Raw genomic sequence first — 19,190 nt, forward strand, 5'->3', positions numbered from 1 at the left:
CCTCTGTGATATTAAATTAGAATAGTTTTGTATGTTAATAGTAATAGTAAGTTAATAATAGTATGTAATAGTATGTTAAATTAATAGCCAAAATACTTGGACATACGTGAATGAGAATAAACCTGAAATAGGAATGTGTTTCAGTCACAATGTACATTATGTAGATTAGAGACATTTCAAATGTTACAAATGGCTATCTCTAATAAAAAAAAAAAATGTTGTATACTTAAAATGTTCTGTTTGTCCACGCATTCTCTTGCAGCAATGCAGGTCTTTGGCATTTAGAAGCTGCTAGTTTAGGACCTGTGAGGAGTCTGTTTCTCAAACTAGAGACTGTGATTTACAGTTGAAGTCAGAAGTTTACATACACTTTAGCCAAATGACATTTAATTGTAGAAAACATCCCCTGTCAGGTCAGTTAGGATCACTACTTATTTTAAGAATATGAAATGTCAGATTAATAGTTGAGAGAATGATTTATTTTAGTATTGATTTATTTCATCACATTCCCAGTGGTTCAGAAGGTTACATGCACTTTATTAGTATTTGGTATCATTGCCTTTAAATTGTCAAAAGTTTTGGGTAGCCTTCCACAAGCTTCTCAGTAGCTGGAATTTTGGCCCACATTGGCACGCAGAGGGGTAATCACTGGCACGCTAGCAATGGCTAGAGAGGAATAGACTAGTTTTTTATATGAATTCCGCACCTACATTCCAATCTACATCTTGATGTAATCCTTCCTCATGATCACACAGCGTGTTTATATGAGCTGAATGGGAGGCTAAACAAAAAGTTAAAATGTGACGAGACTGCAGTATACCCAACAGACTTGTACTGTAAACCCACCCGCTTTGCTTCGGTCAGACTGCGCGGATGACAGCCTACATTCCGTGTTTCATTAGTTTCTTTTTGCTTTCAGAACAACACGTGACGCAATAAGAAAAACACAAATATTAATCCTTGAGATTTCCAACTCAGCATACAGGTACACCCTCCTTAAATCATGGACATTCAAAATTACATTAAACCATTAAAGGAGACTTTTTATGCCCCTATTTACAAGATGTAATATAAGTCTCAGGTGTCCCCAGAATGTGTGTGGATCATTTATTATACCATGTTATAAATGCCTCTTTTTGGGTGGAAAAACACCCAAATACAGTGTAAATACCGGAGTTCAGGCAGGGCTGGACAGGGAAGAGAAATCGGCCTGGGATTTTACATAGCAACTGGCCCAAAATTTTAGCTTTAACCAAAGTTTGTTTGCAGTCCTTTTCTGCATATCGCAGCGCCATTTTGTGGACCGTTCTGCATAACGCGCCGGCTCATTTTAGCTTAGCACGGACCATTTGCGCCCGATCCACTGGCCTGCTCGGTTTTCCCGATGGCCAGTCTGCCCCTGATTGGCCCCAAAGTGCGTCGGCCCACCGGGAAAATGCCCGGTATGCCAGATTACCAGTCCAGCTTGTCCACTGCGTCTTCATTGGCTCTGATGCGGGAGTACATGAAGACTCTTATGTTCACTTCTAAAGCCAACAACAGAACACTTATGACACTTACTGAAGCTGAGACATTATTCTTCTCACTGTATCTGCTCCAGCACGGAGTGACGTCACTTTAGAGCAGAAACGATAACATTAATGTTTTTGATTAATAGAAATATAAGAAAGAGGAGTTGGTGGACTTTTAACATTGTAGGGTGGTTGTGTACACACACTGCCAACTCACATTTATGTACAAACACCATGTAAATGTAAAATGATTACAGTGACATAATATAAGAATTATTTAAGATTCCACACAATTTCGTGATCAGTCACCAAATAAGCAAATTTGTGACATTAACTTTGTTAACTCATAACACAAAAGGACAGGTCCTTTCATTAAAGCACTTTAGATGCTCTGAAAAATCACATACAGGATCATGATCATTTCATAATCAACTGGTTTTTCACCAAATGTTCACTCAAACGGTTTAATATCATTTGTCATGAAAAATAAAGGATTAAATAGGAAAAATGCAAAATAGAAATATTTTCACAGCTAGAAGCCTAAAGTGCGAGAGGAATGGATGTTTTTTATTTATTAAATTAATCAGGTCTGAGAGAACACAAAATATAAATGTAACCAAATCATACAATATAGTTAATAATAATATTAACAAAAACAAGATATGCATAAATAGACTTGATTTGAAAACATTATTAATAATACAATAATAATTTTACATTAACCACTTTTAGTGTATGAATCAAATCTCTTACTAATTTTAATTGTGAAATGATTATGTTTGCAGAGTTTTATTCAATTAGCATGAAGGAGTTGCTAAGCTTTAATCTCCTCATTCCAAATCTGGAGAAATGCTGTCATCTCATCTCCTCTATGGATGTGCATTAGGTTTGAAGGCTATTTTGATTTAATAGTTTGCAGAAATGTGATTGAGAGTTTCAGCAACCATGCACATATGCAATGTGCATATCATGCAATTTTGTAATTATTGAAACGTGCCATTTTATAAATGTAATTATTTGTTTAAATTCTAACATAAAAGGATGACAGGGTCAATTTATAAGGTTAGAATAGGGGAAAATGCCCTTGTAAAGATAAAAAAAAAAAACACCCCTGGAAATCAAATGTTCGCTCATAGTTAAAAAACAAAACAAATATAAAAAGTTACCCTTCAAACATTTAATTGATTGTCTTTCAGTGCATTTCAACTGTGTGACAATGCATTTGAATGTGAGTGTATATGTGTGTGGACTGTTGCTTAGAGCTCAGTGACTAGTGAATTCAGCGGCCCAAAACAATTAGCAGCATCTCATCAACACTCGTGTAACATGACAGCATAGAATCAAACTGATGCTTGAGAAAGACATCACACTGATGAAATTTCTTCAAGGCATAGTTCATCAAAAATGAATATTCTTTCATCATTTATTCACCCTCATGCCATCCCAGATGTTTATGACTTTCTGTCTTCTGCAGAACACAAACAAAGGTCTTTAGAAGAATATCTCAGCTCTGTTGGTCCTCACAATGTAAGTGAATGGTGACCAAAACTCTGAAGCTCCAAAAAGGAGATATAAAGTCATCATAAAAGTAATCCATAAACAACTCCAGTGGTTTAATCCATGTCTTCTGAAGTTATATGATAGGTGTGGGTGAGAAACAGATCAATAATTATGTACTTCAAATCTCCACCTTTGACCAGCCCTAATCAGATGGTGGCTGCATGTGAAAGCGAAACTGAACATTTAGAGTAAAAAAGGACTAAAATATTGATCTATTTCTCACCTAGGTGTATCATATTGGTTCTGAAGACATGGATTATACCACTTGAGTTTTATAGCTTTAAAAAAAAAAAGCTTGAGTTTTATAGTTTTATCGCTTTGGATAAAAGCGTCTGCCAAATGCATAAATGTAAATGTAAGCTCGGTGAAGAAACAAAAAAAACGTGGTGTACTCAAGTAATTACATTTTAATTTATTTTTAAATAACGTATTAGATCCAGACGAAGAAATACATCAATTAAAATCACTATCAACTTCATTGACAAAAAACAGACTGGGACATTCTTCAAACTTTCTCCTTTTGTGTTCCACAAAGGAAAGAAAGTCATTTCCATTCAGAATTTCAAATTTTGCGTGAACGGAATGCATTATGTGAAAAAGCCTTGATCTACAGCACTCTTTGTTAGAAATACATGAGATCCAAACAAGCTATCGGTGCGCAGAGATATCAGAGAGCGACCCGTCAGTGTCAATGAACGTGAAGGACAGTAATTGACTTTGCACGGAGCGGCTGACAGTGGGAAGCGTTTAGAAGCACGCGGCTAATCTCATTACGCTGATTGTCTATTTGAGAGCATTACGCTGGGATCTGACAGAATTATACATATTGGGCTCGAACATAATGAGCGGCGTGTAATCCCCAGCAATCAAAGACTGCAGCACCTCCTCACTCCTGTCTTAACCAGCACTAACCACCAAACAGCTGATTTAGCATGCCACCAAAACACAGAGCGAGAGAGGTTTTACACGGGAAACGTGGAAATAAAAGACGGAATACTGAAACTAAAACGTTACCCAGGTAAGTTGGCAGAGGGAATGTTTGAACACTTTGTTTGGAATGAAATGAAAGTGGATGTAAAAAGTAAGTGTATACTTGAGCTTGAAGATGTTTTTGTTAATGCAGCACTGCTCTCTAGTGGTCAGAGTGCAGGAACAACAACAGAGACATTTAAGGTGACATTTCATTAAAATAGTTGAATTAATCTGTATGATATAAACTGTGAACTCAATGAACTACATATCAACGTGTGAAACTGGCACTCTGACAACGGCTGAATGGCTGACATTTATTAAAGGAATAGCTCAACCAAAAACAACATGTTCTCATGTTGTTTCAAACACATTAATTTCTTTCTTTTCAACACAATGAAAGTGAATGGGGACTGAGGCTGCCAAGTACAAAAAATGACAAAAAGCACCAGAAAAGTATCATAAAGGTAGTCAGTGTAACTGAATCTGAATATGCAGAAGTGCTACATTTGAGGGCTACAGTAGGAGGGAAGATTATCAGTGAATACTGACTTAAATTTCAGGCTTTTCCTCACACCAAGTTATCGTAGTGCTTCAGAAGACTTGGAATATATTGCCGACTACTTCTTTGATCCTTTTATTATGCTGTTTTGTCATTTGTTTTTAAGCTTGTCAGCTTCTGTCCTCACTTACTTTCATTCTTTTTTGTTCCACAGAAAAAAGTCATACAAGTTTGAGTCAATTAAATAAAGATTTTTTTAATTTTTTATTGAGCTATTCCATTAAATACCAGCACAGCATTCAATGCTCACTAGAGGTGCATTGTGGGAGACAGGAGATGATGTGACTCACTCAGTGTGGCCCTGGAAGACGTTGACTGAGTGGATGGAGGGATCTCTGAAGTCCCACAGGCGGAAGGTGGTGTCCCTGGATGAGGTCACGACCAGACGCTGGGTGGGATGAGTACAGCAGTGGGTCAACTCCTGGTCATGCCCTGCAAACACATCCACACACATTATAAAAGTATGGCATGTGACCCTAAAACACCAGTAGAGGGCACCGGTGAAGCCACAAAACGTATTGGAATGGAAATTTGCTCACGTTCAAGTTGTTCCAAACCCTTAGGATTTACTTGCATCTGTGGAACACAAAAGGAGATCTAACAGAATGTCCAAGCTGCATTTCCATATAATAAAAGCGAAGAGACACTGTCGAGCTACAAAATGAAAAAAAAAAAAACATTCACATTCACTTTCATTATATTGAAAAAGGTAGCTAGGACATTCCTCAACATTTCTCCTTTTGCGTTACATTGACGACAGTCCTATAGGTGTGGAACTAAATAAGGGTAAGTAAATGATGACAGAATTTTTGAGTGAACTGTTCCTTTGACCACACTCATAAGTTTACCTGTGAGTGTGTGTACCAACTCAGAAGTCTCTACATCATATAGGTTGGCGGCTCTATCCCAGGATGCCGTGACCACCTGCTTTCCACCCACCAGCCAATCAGCTGCAATCACTACCCCCTGGTGGCTCTTCAAGGTTGTTGTGGCGACACGGATGGTGGGGCATTCACTGGGCCCATCTGCCTCACCGTCAGCCTCGTCTTTATCAGAGAAGTCTACGTCATCGTCCAGCGAGGCCTGATTTAGAGAGGAGGAGATGAGTGCCAACTCGCAGCCAAATTAAAGTATTAAAATAAATGAATGTAAATTCTGATAAATTCTACAAAAATACTTACAAAAAACTTAAAGTACATGAAGGAATTGCAAAGTGAGAAAGAAAAAAGCAAAAAAGACAATTTAATTCTTAAGAGAATGAACTTTGAAAGACAACATGAAACAGCAGTCGCAATCCATTATGAAACAGATTGTGATTGGATGCGTCAAGTTTTTTCCAGATTATACGATTATTACAGGAGCTGTTTATATATCGTTTGCATCTTATGTTACTATTGTCTTGTAACCTCAAGGACCCGAACGGGTGTGACAAAATTTCAATCACAAAGGTGTTTTTGAGTTTCGGTGGATCGTAATAGCTCACCAGGGCAAACTTTCAGGAAAACTTCTTACTGGCTGCTAAACACCTTCTTGCTGCCATTGGTCCCCTTCATCGGTAGGTGTGACCTGGAGCTCCACCTACTTTGAGGCTGACAGCTAATTCCTGTTCAGTTAAGATCCGTCAATATGAACACACTAGTGTGTAGTTAATAGCGAGTTGGTGCAAATTCACTTACGTCTGTTTGATCGTTTGCGCGGAGACATTTTCCAAGACCACGTCATGTGATTTTTGTTTTGTTTAAATAGTCTACAAAAGGAATCAAATCATCTCAAATACTCTTAAGTGCCCATTTACTGTACTCATGTTCCGTCTGCAGCCGAAAGCCATTCACGCATCTGGCCAAAGTCATTTCATCATAATTTTATCTGTATTGTTAGCGCATTAGTGAAATGAATGCAAAAGGTAAACATTACAAATTACACATTTTCTACTGCATGTATATTACTTTAAATCATCATAGAGTAGTCAAAACAGCTTATTTTACTGATCTCATGTGAATTTTACTCATAGAATAAGAAATTAAGTCGTTGATAACACATTCTAATGTCATATTAGTTGATGTTTTACATGTAGTCTTGTGTGTCCTCATATTTAAATGCCCCTCTAAACGTCTACCCCAGCGGTGTGGCCGATGTGTGTGTGTGTGTGTGTGTGTGTGTGTGTGTGTGTGTGTGTGTGTGTGTGTGTTTACAAATAGTATGTCGTTGCTTAGCTGTTTCAAACTTATTTTTGGCTCACAGTGAAGAACGAAAAATAACTTTGACGTGAATGTGCCGGGGCCTTTCCTTGAACCGCCTGAGGTTGCCGTCACAACCTTAATTAAATTAACGTTTCCACTTGAACTACAGGCAAGATTTTAGAAAGGCTGCATAACCCACAACAGTATCCAAAAACAATGCCCATGTAGCTTTCCAAAGGGTTTCCACATCTTTTTGCAAATTAATTTACCAGTTATTCTTAAGAAAAAAAAAACACAACTAAAAACAAAAACATGTTTTATACAGATAGTAAGCACAAAAAGCATCCACCAAAATTACTTCAAATACTGAACACCTCTTATAATCATTCTTGATGAATTATGCATAATAATGTATTAAGAAAGTAAATTAGCTCAATTCTGATTTCATATTGCCTTAAGATTATTTAATGCATGGTCTATTAAATATATAGGTTTTCTGGTGCAGACGGGAGAAGCATCATTAGATAAAAATGCAGCAGGAATATTAAGATGTGTGTATTTTAACACTCACGCTAATGTCTGCCGGGGGTTGGGGAAGCGGCAGCTGTACCATATAACGCCAGATGTGTGCCGTCTGGTCCCCGGAAGCTGTCAAGAAATGTACACACACAAACACACACACAAAACAAACACAACAAAAGGAACAGTCATATATCAAATCATATTAAAATCATCTGACAGGTAGGAGGAGAGATAAAGAAAACTACTGTATACTACAATCTGTTGGAAAAAAATATATATTACACAGTAATGGAGCAAAGGCCATGTGACTTCAGTCATGGGATATATAAAGCATCATTCACAGCATTAGAGTAAGAGAAGTGACTGCTGCATGAGCAAGTGCTCAAGTACATTACTCACACTCTTTAATAAGTAACACAAGATTATGACCAGTGGATGGTGCCATTGTGCATACTATTTTGGTAATCTTTCATCAAAATGTACTGTATCCTTGGCTTACTTGTCGCAGTCTATATCAAATGCATCAAATCAAGCCACTACATTATTTCCTGCTCAATATTCTGATTTACTTACTACCTAATGTACTGTACACCAATCAGCCACAACATTTAAACCACCTGCCTAATATTGTGTAGGTCCCCCTCGTGCCACCAAATCAGTACCAACCCACATCTCAGAATAGCATTCAGAGATGTACAGAGTGGTTATCTGAGTTACTGTAGACTTTGTCAGTTCAAACCAGTCTGGACATTCTCTGCTGACCTCTCTCATCAACAAGGCATTTCCATCTGCAGAATTTCATGTTTTTTTGGCCTTGGCACAAAATGACCAGCTAACATATTTCACTATCAGCAGCACCTGGGAAAGTGTGAAGGAGTACTAGTCAGGTGAAATCCCTCTATCATTTTGATTGGATTATAAGAGCAGACTGATTGCTATAAAAGTAGGGAAGAAGTGTTTCCAATCATTGTGTTCTTGTTAGCAATGGTTACCTCTAAAGAAAGATGTGAGGCCATCATTGCTTTGCATCAAAATGGCCTCACATGAAAGGAAATTGCTGCAAAGAATATTGCACCTGAAAGAACAATTTACCGGATCATCAAGAACTTCAAGGAGAGAGGTTCAACTGCAGTGAAGAAGGCTTCAGGACATCCCAGGGTGTCCAGCAAGCGCCAGGACCATCTCCTGCTGAGGAGTCAGCTATGGAATCGTGTCACCACCAGTGCAGAGCTTGCTCAATATTGGCAGCAGGTTGGTGTGAGTGCATCTGCACGCACAGTGAGGTGAAGACTTTTGGACAATGGCCTGGTGTCAAGAAGGGCAGAAAAGAAGCCACTTCTCTCCAAGAAAAACATCAAGGACAGACTGAAATTCTGCAGGAAGTACAAGGATTGGACAGCAGAAGACTGGTGCAAAGTTATTTTCTCTGATGAAGCCCCCTTCCGGCTGTTTGGGACATCTGGAAAATCGATAGTCCGGAGAAGAAAAGGTGAACTCTACCATGAGTCCTGTGTCGTGCCAACAGTGAAGCATCCTGAGACCATCCATGTGTGGAGTTTCTTTTCATCCAAGGGAGTGGGCTCACTCACAATTCTGCACAAAATCACTGCCATGAATAAAGAAAGGTATCAAAAACGTCCTGCAAGAGCAACTTCTCCCAATGACCAAGGAGCAATTTGTAATGATCAGAGCATTTTCCAGCATGATGGAGCACAATGTCACAAGGCAAGAGTGATAATGAAGTATCTCGGAGATAACTGCATTGAAATTTTGTATCCGTGGCCAGGCAACTCCCCGTTTCTTAATCCCATAGAGAACCTGTGGTCAATCCTCAAATGGTGAGTGGAAAAGCCCACAAATTGTGATCAACTCAGAGCACTAATAAGGCAAGAGTGGATCGCCATCAACCAGGATTTGGCCCAGAAGCTGATATCCAGCATGCCAGAGCGAATTGCAGAGGTTATGAAGAACAAGGGTCAACACTGTAACTATTGACTCTTTGCATATATTGAATGTTTTTGCCAATAAAAGCCTTTAAACTTATGAAATGCTTATCATTGTTTTCCAGTATACCATAGAAACATCAACAATAATCAACAAATACTGAAGCAGCAAACTTTGCAAAACACAAAATTTATGTCACTGCCAACACTTTTGGCCACGGCTGTACACAATATTAGGCAGGTGGTTTTAATGTTGTGGCTGATTGGTTTATATCACGGTGAAGCGCCCATAGAGGCCCAAAGAGGTGTTTGGCTTTATAGCTGGAACTACAGCAGAGCAGGCATAGTTTAGCATCAAACCATCAAATATGTTGACATATTTACCTGTAAGTGCCATCTGCTCTGTAGGGTGGAACTTAATGGAGTTGACTGCAAGAGTAGCAAACAAACAGCCATTAGACATTTAAAAGTGTTAATTAATGCCAAACTAATCTCCAATAGAAAGAATAGTTAATGAACATTTTTCCATGTTGCCAATACAAAACCCTCACACACAAGCATACTGCAATTAGCTTCATACCTGATCCAGCATGACCAGCATATTTTAACAGGCACCTCCCTGTCTCAATACTCCACAGCATAGAACAGTGATCTGCAGAACACAACACAGACAGATATTAATTTTTATCAGTGTTCAAAAAATGCAATAATAACCACAAGACCAGGAGCAATAATCTGACCAATAATTATCCAATATAAAAGATTCAATGAAATACAAGCTGTAAAAGCTCATTTAATCTACGCAAATTTGCACTAGAGTTTAATCGTCTGAATCCCAATATACCTACAACTTCTATGCACTAACAGTACATTCAGTCCTTAAAAAGCTGTAGTAAGCAAGTATGCCAGCAATGGGAAACATTAGTTTTGGAGTTTTAAACTACTTTGATTTAAATCGAGTGCTTAAAATTATATTCCGTGTGCAATACAAAATATGCTTAATCAACATTTGTTGATTACCTCAAATCATTATTTCGACTCGTAAATGATTTTATCACACTAAAATCAGGAATAGTCCACCCAAAAATGAAGATTATCTCATAATTTACTCACCCTCATGATATCCCAGGTGAGTATGACTTTCTTTCTTCAGGAAAGCACATTTGAAGAAAAATATCTGATCAGTAGGTCCTTAAAATGCAAGTGGATGGAGATTTCTCTTTTGAAGGCTCCTTAAAATGGTGCATTCATAACCTCCGTAATATGCCAACGTGATTTCTTCACACAAGAGACCACATGAACTAGAGGTTTTCTCTTGTCCTAAGATCCGTACATGATCCGAATCGACCCAAATCACTTCTTACACAAAGTGCATAAATGTATAAAAATAAATAAAAACCCAACCAGAGACAGACCCGATAAAATTCACCCAGAGTCCTACCCGATGGTAATAGTTTACTAATTGAAAAGGCAGCGACATCTGCACAGCTTGCACGCACCAGTATCCAGGAAGGTTTTAATTTACACATAGAAGCATGATTGACAGAGAACAGAGAAAAAGTGAGATAATAACGAGTCATAGAATTCTTTGATATGTATTTGTTTAAATATTGAATATTGTTAAGCGCCCAAATCGAATAATGTAAAGTTGGTGTATTTTAAAAGAATTTGTGTCTTCTCGGGTCCATTCGATAAAAGCACATTTATTTATAATTACCAAAGACTCGAGGCTACTAATATCAGTCCCGACCCGCGTCTGTGGCACTTGTCAAAGTTTTGGACCCGAATCTGCATGGGTCACGTATTCGGGTTTTTGGATCCAAGTGGACCCGTGAAGACCTCTAACATGAACTCAAAGCGATGGTTTATAGTTAAAAAGAACTTCAATATTATACTTTTTCACACCAAAAGTGATCGTGTCACTTTATAAGACATTAATTTAACCGCTGGAGTCATCTGGATGACGTTTATCATGACTGTCTTTGATTTTTGGAGCTTCAAATGTCTGATCACCATCCACTTGCATTGTAAGGACCTGCTGAGCTAAGATATTTTTCTTCAAAAATGTTTTGCTAAAGAAAGAAAGTCATGCACACCTGGTATATCATGAGTGTGAGTAAATGAATGATATAATCAAAGTGACTCAAAATGATAGAGCAGGCCACATATTAACATGCAAACTGATCAAATGTACAGTATATACTGAATGCACTGTCGCTTTGGATAAAAGTATCTACCAAATGCATAAATGTAAAAAATAAATACATGTAAACTGAATAATTCTGAGCTGAGTAAGAGATGATGAATTATGGATCAGTACCAGCTGAGGCCGTGCCCAGAACCAGTGGTTGAACCCGGGTCACGGCGAGGTCCCATATCCCGTCCCTGTGTCCCACATACTCCTTCACCAGCTGGCACACAGCACGCGACGTGGTGGCCTTGAAACTGGACACAATCTAAATGGTGGACAGGAGAGTCAGCATACAGTATGACCTGACACGTGTGCATGCACGCACAGAGATCTTACTACAGTACGGAGCGCGAGGAAGCAGTGAGGAAGCATGGGGGAAACCCAAATCATACATGACTGTAACATCTCTACACATCATGTTGTTTTACTGCAGGAATGTATGAACACACTGCATTCAGTCATACAGACTCAAGAACAATGAAAGTGTAGTCAATACTTCTGAAATGGCAACATTTAAATGAAACCATACAGACGTGGAAACATAAAATAAGATAAAACAAAGTAAACCAAAGAGCAGCTATTAAACACTTTTCAAATTTATCTAAACAAAATCATGTTGAGACAGTTAACTAAATTGTTATAAAGTAACTAAATTGATGCAAGTTAAACGCAATTGCAGATAAACAATGAAATAAGAAAAATGTGAGGTAGTCTCCATTTTTGGTTGATGAGACTGTCGTTCAAGTGTGGATGAGAGGCGGTCAACAGATTTATGTGTACGTGGCCTGTGTGAACGGTGACCGAGGCTAACATTCTGTCTAACATCCGTTAGACTAACGGATGTTAGTTCCTAACATTCTGTTCCTAACATTCTGTTCCTAACATTCTGTTCCTAACATTCTGTCTAACATCCGCTTTTTGACAACATCGCAAGTAAATTATAGAATTTTCATTTTTGGGTTGAACTGTTCCTTCAAAAAACTCATGAATGTCATTGCATTAAGCACAGTGTCATCTGTAAACAAAACGCTATACATACTTTTTCCTCACTTTCCAAAAATAGTTTTTGTAGATTATCACTAACTGACATTAAAAAGATAATGAAAACGTTTTTACTTTAAATAGTTGCTTCTGTCCAGCGCTGTATTGCTGTTTGAAATTAACTAACTCTCGAAGGACCTTTGTTCCTGTGCTGTATACAAAGCGCGTGATTTCAACTTTTGCGTTTATGCCACTGATGCGTCAAATGCTAGAAGTGATTTTTTAAGCGAAGTTAGTACATTTTTAATTATCGATTTATTATTTACACAGATGTATCGATTTGCTTCAGAAGACATTAAAAGGTTAGTTCACGCAAAAATGAAAATTATCCCATAATTTTCTCACCTTCAAGCCATCCTAGGTGTTTATGACTTTCTTCTTTCAGCCAAAAACAATCAGGGTTATATAAAAAAATATCCTGGCTCTTCCAAGCTTTATAATGGGAGTGAATGGTACCTTAGATTTTGAAGCCAAAAAAAAGCGCATCCATCCATCAAAAAAGTAATCCATACGGCTCCAGGGGGTTAATAAAGGCCTTCTGTAGAAAAGTGATGCGTTTTTGTAAGAAAAATATAATTTTTTTTTACTTTATAAACTATAAATCACTGGCTTCTGTTAACGGCCATCCGCGCGTTCACAAGAGAGTCGAGTTCCAGCGTATGATGCAAGTATAGCGTTAGCTCCATTGAGAAGTGATGAACGTGGAAACGCAGATGATAGAGCAAAACAAAAGGCCTGTCACGAATTAGAAGACAACAATGAAGATTATTATAGAAAAATGTCAGAGGATTTCGATATAAGAGAAGAGGAGATTAAGTTTTTTTGTCCAGCCCTATTTGTTTGAACCGGAGTACACCAACTAGGAACTCCAGGAGATGGAGGAGGCTGAGGCAGCGGCACAAACAAAAGAATCTGGTAGATGGAGAGTACGGGAGACATGGTTGTGCTCATGCAGGAAATGCGAAGTAATGCCAACAGAGGCTGAAGGTGTTTGCTGACGATTGGAATGACTGGATAGATGCACCATTTAAAGACTAATACAAATCAACAGTATAGCTAAAACAACTCAGACCTTTTCACTGTTTTCCATTGCTGTATACAGAGGGTGCTTCTGCGTTCATCACTTCTCAACGAAGCTAACACTAGACCTACGTCATACACCGGAACTCGACTCTCTTGTGAACGTGCGGATGGCTGTTAACTGAAGCCAGTGAGTATAGTTTATAAAGATATAAATATGGATATTTTCTTACAAAAAAGCATCGCTTCGCTTCAGAAGGCCTTTATTAACCCCCTGGAGCCGTATGGATTACTTTTTTGATGGATGTATGCACGTGCATTTTTGGGTTTCAAAATCTAAGGTACCATTCACTCCCATTATAAAGCTTGGAAGAGCCAGAATATTTTATAATATTACTCCAAAATTATGAGTAAATTATGGGATAATTTCCATTTTTGGGTGAACTAAACCTTGATCTACTGGAGTCGTGTGGATTACATTTATGCTGCCTAAATATGACTTTTGGACTGTCAAACCAAGCCAGCAGCCTGATAGCACCCATTTACTTACATTATAAGGACCTACAGAACTGAAATGGGCTTATAAATTTCTTAATTTCGGTTCTGCTGAAGAAGGAAAGTCATACACATCTGGGATGGCTTAAAGATAAGTAAATCATGAGAGCATTTTCATTTTTGGTTGACCCTTTAACTTTAATATATATTGAAAATACTGAATATAAAAATACTGACTTAAAATAAATTGAAAACAGGCAATGTGCATAATCCATTGAGAAGCCTTGATTAGAATTGTCACAAGGAGAAACACTTTTGTTAATCACTTAATTGGGCACAGTTATCGGACAACACATTATCTCAAAATTGGCAAATACTGTCCGATTAATTGGCCTGGTCGTGCGATGTTGGTGTATTACAAATGTAAATATTTTCACTAAATTTCTATTATATTTAGTCTAGATATTTTAATAGGCGCAATCCTCTCTCTTAAACTCCTCTATGAATAACTGGTGTGATGATTAATTAAACAAATAAAAAGTTAGTTCACATTTCATTAAAAAAAATTATAGATACAGCTTTTATAAAGTGAAATACTTTAAATAAGTGATTTAGAATGTACAGCTCAATCTACAACATCCTTAATTAATACTGGCAAAACAAAATTATAATAATGGATGGTACATCCATAAAAAAGATGGTACAACTCACTTGATACATACATTGATGACACCAAAAAAAAGTTTGCATTGCTTATATGAAAAAAATAAAATGCTGTAGTATTGCTTTAGTACTAGGGATGCAGATGAGCATTTCATGAGGCAACATTTTTATCATTATTATTTATTTTTAAATTATTAATGGTGTAAATTATCAAATTGGTCTGATTTAGCCACAAATGTACATAATAAATATTTTGATGCATGATTTAAATTGCAGCATGTAAAAGTTTTACATTTTAAGTAATTTTATTTAAACTTAAGTGTGAATAATGCATCCCTAGTAGTATCTGTAATTGGCAATGCCCAAAATAAAGAAGTATTGAGTTACATTGATTTGAATACATTTGTTTTGACAAGTTACACAGTAAACACACGACTTGAATGAAGCAGTGGACTGAAGAAGGTATGCGAGCATGTCAATATGCAGCCTAGTTACTAGTAAGCACTGCTAAGCTTTCAATTTCATTGAAGGTAAGAGCAAACACAGCAAGCACAATAGGCCTATCACCTCAGCAATGAAAATGCTCTTCAATATTAGATAAAACAATAGTATAGCAACATATTGGGCTCCTTCCTCACACAGTGTTCAATCAAATATCTCCACAAGGTAATGCCACAAAATAGAATAGAATTTGGTCATGTACTCTTTGAAACTTCATGAAGTCAAGTCCGAAAAATTGGCTTTAACGCATAACTACAGTGCTGTGAAAGAAATTTCCTCTTTCCAAATTTCTTAAAACAAAATAAAAAATTACATTTGTTTAGATCTTCAAATGAGATATAACAAAAAAAACAAAGGCATTACTGAAGCAAAAACTGCTTTAGTTCAGCCACATTGGAGGGTTTTCGAGCATGAACTGCCCGTTTAAGGTGCTGCCACAGCATTTAAATCAGGTTCAAGTCAGGACTTTGACTAGGCCACTCCAAAACTGGCCGGACGTTCTCCTTTAGGATTTTCTAGTTGAGAGCAGAATTAATATTTCCCTCAATTATTGCAAGTCACCCTGAAGCAGTAAAGCATCCCCACACCATCACACTACCACCACCATGCTTGACTGCAGGTATGATATTCTTTTTGTGGAATTCTGTGTTTGATTACGCCAGATGTAACGGGACCCCTCTCTTCCAAACAGTTCCACTTTCGACTCATCAGTCCACAGAACATTCTCCCAAAAGGTTTGAGGATCATCAAGGTGAGTTTTGGCAAGATTCAGATGAGTCTTAATGTTCTTCTGGGTTAGTAGTGGTTTTCGCCTCGCCAGTCTTCCATGGACGGCATTTTTGGCCAGTGTCTTTCTGATAGTGGAGTCATGAAGAGTGACCATTATTGATGTGAGAAAGGCCTGCAGTTCTGTGGATGTTGTCCTTGGCTTTGTTGTGATTTCCTGGATGAGTCATCGCTGTTCTCTTGGAGGAATTTTGGAGGGGCAGCCACTACTGTGCCAAGTGTTCTCTATTTGGAGATAATGGCTCTCACTGTGGCTCTTTGGAGTCCCAGAGCCTTTGAAATAGTTTTGTAACCCTTTCCAGACTGATGTATTTCAATCACCTTTTTCCTCATCATTTCGACCTTGGCATAGTGCGCTACTGGGTGAGACCTTTTAGCCAACTTCAAGGGATAGTTCATTAAAAAAATTCTCATTATTTACTCACCCTCATAAAATCCCAGGTGAGTATGGCTTTCTTTCTTCACCAGAACACATTTGAATAAAACTAGAAAAATGTCTTAGCTCAGCAGTTCCTTAAAATGCAAGTGAATGCAGATTCCTCTTTTGAAGGTCCAAAAATCACAGAAAGGTCAGCGTACACTTCATCCATACGACACCAGCTGTTAAATGAATGTCTTCTTAAGCGACACGATCACTTTTGTTTACGAAAATAAATATTTAATGTTTTAAACACTTTAGTATGACACATACTCAAAAACAGATGAAACCAGGATGGGGCAAATACTTTTTCACAGCACTGTAAATATGCTAGTCAAATTCAATTATATGACTTAAAAGTAATTTTGTTTAAATTAAAAAGGCCATACTAACAAATGTACTTTAAGTATTTTCTGTATAAATTATGAAACATTCTTATCTGCTTCAGTGTTAGCTGTATGAACTCCATGTAGCGTATATGTCATATGATTGTTAATTAAGCCATTTTCAGTTACAATTTAAAAGTATTTTTGAAGAAAAAAAACATGTTGCAATTAAAAAATTATAATAATAAAAAATTAAAATCATGCATGGCTTTTCAAAGAATTGGAAACATATTTAAAAAAAATAAAAGCTAAAGAACCTTTAAAAAGACTTCAAAACGATGGATATAAAATATTTGTATCAATATATGCAGCTATTTAAGTTGAGCAGATTTGCTATTTTAGCCTTTATTTACTTGCAAACAAAAACAAATTGAGAAAATGTCTGCTGGTCTCTCTAAGACAAAACACTGCATTTTACATTCTTTACTTGGTCAATGGAAAAACTTTCTAACTGTTATTTTATATCATTGGTTGCATCAAAATTTACTAAAGTGGAATGAAGTACACAGAGTACGACAAAAATACATGTTGGACAAAAGAAACCTACTTAACATTTTATTTCAACCAAGTCTCATAAAATGAACAATACTATAATTAAATTTTTGCAATTTTTTTAAATTAACAGGTTTAGGGTATAGACCGATTTATACTTTGCGTCTAAACAACCGTGTTGGCTACGCAAAGCCATGGCAGTTTTGGCGTAGCCTACACCATAGCCTGACGTGCACCTCTTCAAGAATGTAACTGTGTCATGTTGACACAGACCACAACAGCTGTGATTGGACCACTTTAACCAGAGACCACAAACTTTCTGATTTGCACAATGATTTGACCTTATGTTTGACAGTATGTGTAAAGTAATCATATTTCATAAGTTATAGACAAAAAACACTTCTAATTTGTCAGCAAATTAAAAGCACCTGGTAAGAGTTGGCTATATTGCCTATATGCATTGTAAAGTCTTTAAAACAATGCCCATTTTGCCGATTCCTTTTCAGCACAGAACATCAAAATATTTATGCATTATTATTAAAGCGACTCAAGAGCAAGCTTACAGCAATTTCCTAATTTCTTTCCTGCCTGCAATGCAGGAAACATGTATAATAAATAATATATATATAAATTTCAACTTTGAACTCATGCTACAATAATTTATTAAATACTTTTGAATCCAGAAATGATATTGCTTTTGTTTATTTATGAAACATATAGTTAGCATTTTGGCTGTGTACTCACAGGACGACGCAGAACTATAAATGCAAACCAACACGTTGGTCACTACGTGTACCCTACGCCATAGGTTCAAATCAGCCTTAAGGATGTCTGTTTTGTTCACCTCTCATTTGCTTTTTGGACACTATCAGTTAGGTTTAGGTGTTGGTTAAGGGTAAAGATGTCTGTTTTGTTCACCTCTCATTTGCTTTTAGGACACTATTGGTTAGGTTTAGGAAAGGATGTGTTTTGTTCACCTCTCATTTGCTTTTAGGACACTATTGGTTAGGTTTAGGAAAGGATGTGTTTTGTTCACCTCTCATTTGCTTTGAGGACACTATTGGTTAGGTTTAGGTAAGGATGTGTTTTGTTCACCTCTCATTTGCTTTGAGGACACTATTGGTTAGGTTTAGGTAAGGATGTGTTTTGTTCACCTCTCATTTGCTTTTTGGACACTATCTGTTAGGTTAAGGTAAGAACGTGTTTTGTTCACCTCTCATTTGCTTTTAGGACACTATCAGTTAGGTTTAGGTGTTGGTTAAGGGTAAAGATGTCTGTTTTGTTCACCTCTCATTTGCTTTTAGGACACTATCAGTTAGGTTTAGGTGTTGGTTAAGGGTAAAGATGTCTGTTTTGTTCACCTCTCATTTGCTTTTAGGACACTATCAGTTAGGTTTAGGTGTTGGTTAAGGGTAAAGATGTCTGTTTTGTTCACCTCTCAATTGCTTTTAGGACACTATCAGTTAGGTTTAGGTGTTGGTTAAGGGTAAAGATGTCTGTTTTGTTTACCTCTCATTTGCTTTTAGGACACTATCAGTTAGGTTTAGGTAATAACGTGTTTTATTCACCTCTCATTTGCTTTGAGGACACTATCTGTTAGGTTAAGGTAAGAACGTGTTTTGTTCACCTCACATTTCCTTTTAGGACACTATCAGTTAGGTTTAGGTGTTGGTTAAGGGTAAAGATGTCTGTTTTGTTTACCTCTCATTTGTTTTTAGGACACTATCTGTTATGTTTAATTGTTGGTTAAGGGTAAAGATGTCTGTTTTGTTTACCTCTCATTTGTTTTTAGGACACTATCTGTTATGTTTAATTGTTGGTTAAGGGTAAAGATGTCTGTTTTGTTCACCTCTCATTTACTTTTTGGACACTATAGGTTAGGTTTAGGTTAAAGTTTTAGGTTAGGGAGGCACATTTTACTCTTTAAAACCTTCTAATATCTAATATTCA

At 37.1% G+C, this 19,190-nt stretch overlaps 1 protein-coding gene across 3 annotated transcripts in view; it reads right to left on the bottom strand.

Annotated features, from left to right (window-relative positions):
• wdr37 (WD repeat domain 37) overlaps positions 1-19,190 on the bottom strand; it is a 55,694-nt gene that overhangs the window by 19,509 nt on the left and 16,995 nt on the right. For all 3 annotated transcript variants that reach the window (XM_052115116.1, XM_052115115.1, XM_052115117.1), the window contains 6 exons: positions 11,568-11,703; positions 9,828-9,899; positions 9,632-9,676; positions 7,354-7,430; positions 5,451-5,685; positions 4,893-5,034 (listed from right to left, as the gene is read on the bottom strand). In XM_052115116.1, the coding sequence (XP_051971076.1) occupies positions 4,893-5,034; positions 5,451-5,685; positions 7,354-7,430; positions 9,632-9,676; positions 9,828-9,899; positions 11,568-11,703 (707 nt within the window). The remainder of the gene's footprint in view (positions 1-4,892; positions 5,035-5,450; positions 5,686-7,353; positions 7,431-9,631; positions 9,677-9,827; positions 9,900-11,567; positions 11,704-19,190) is intronic.

This window comes from Xyrauchen texanus, chromosome 42 (genome assembly GCF_025860055.1).
Source record: "Xyrauchen texanus isolate HMW12.3.18 chromosome 42, RBS_HiC_50CHRs, whole genome shotgun sequence".
In the NCBI taxonomy this organism is placed as follows: Eukaryota; Metazoa; Chordata; class Actinopteri; order Cypriniformes; family Catostomidae; genus Xyrauchen; species Xyrauchen texanus.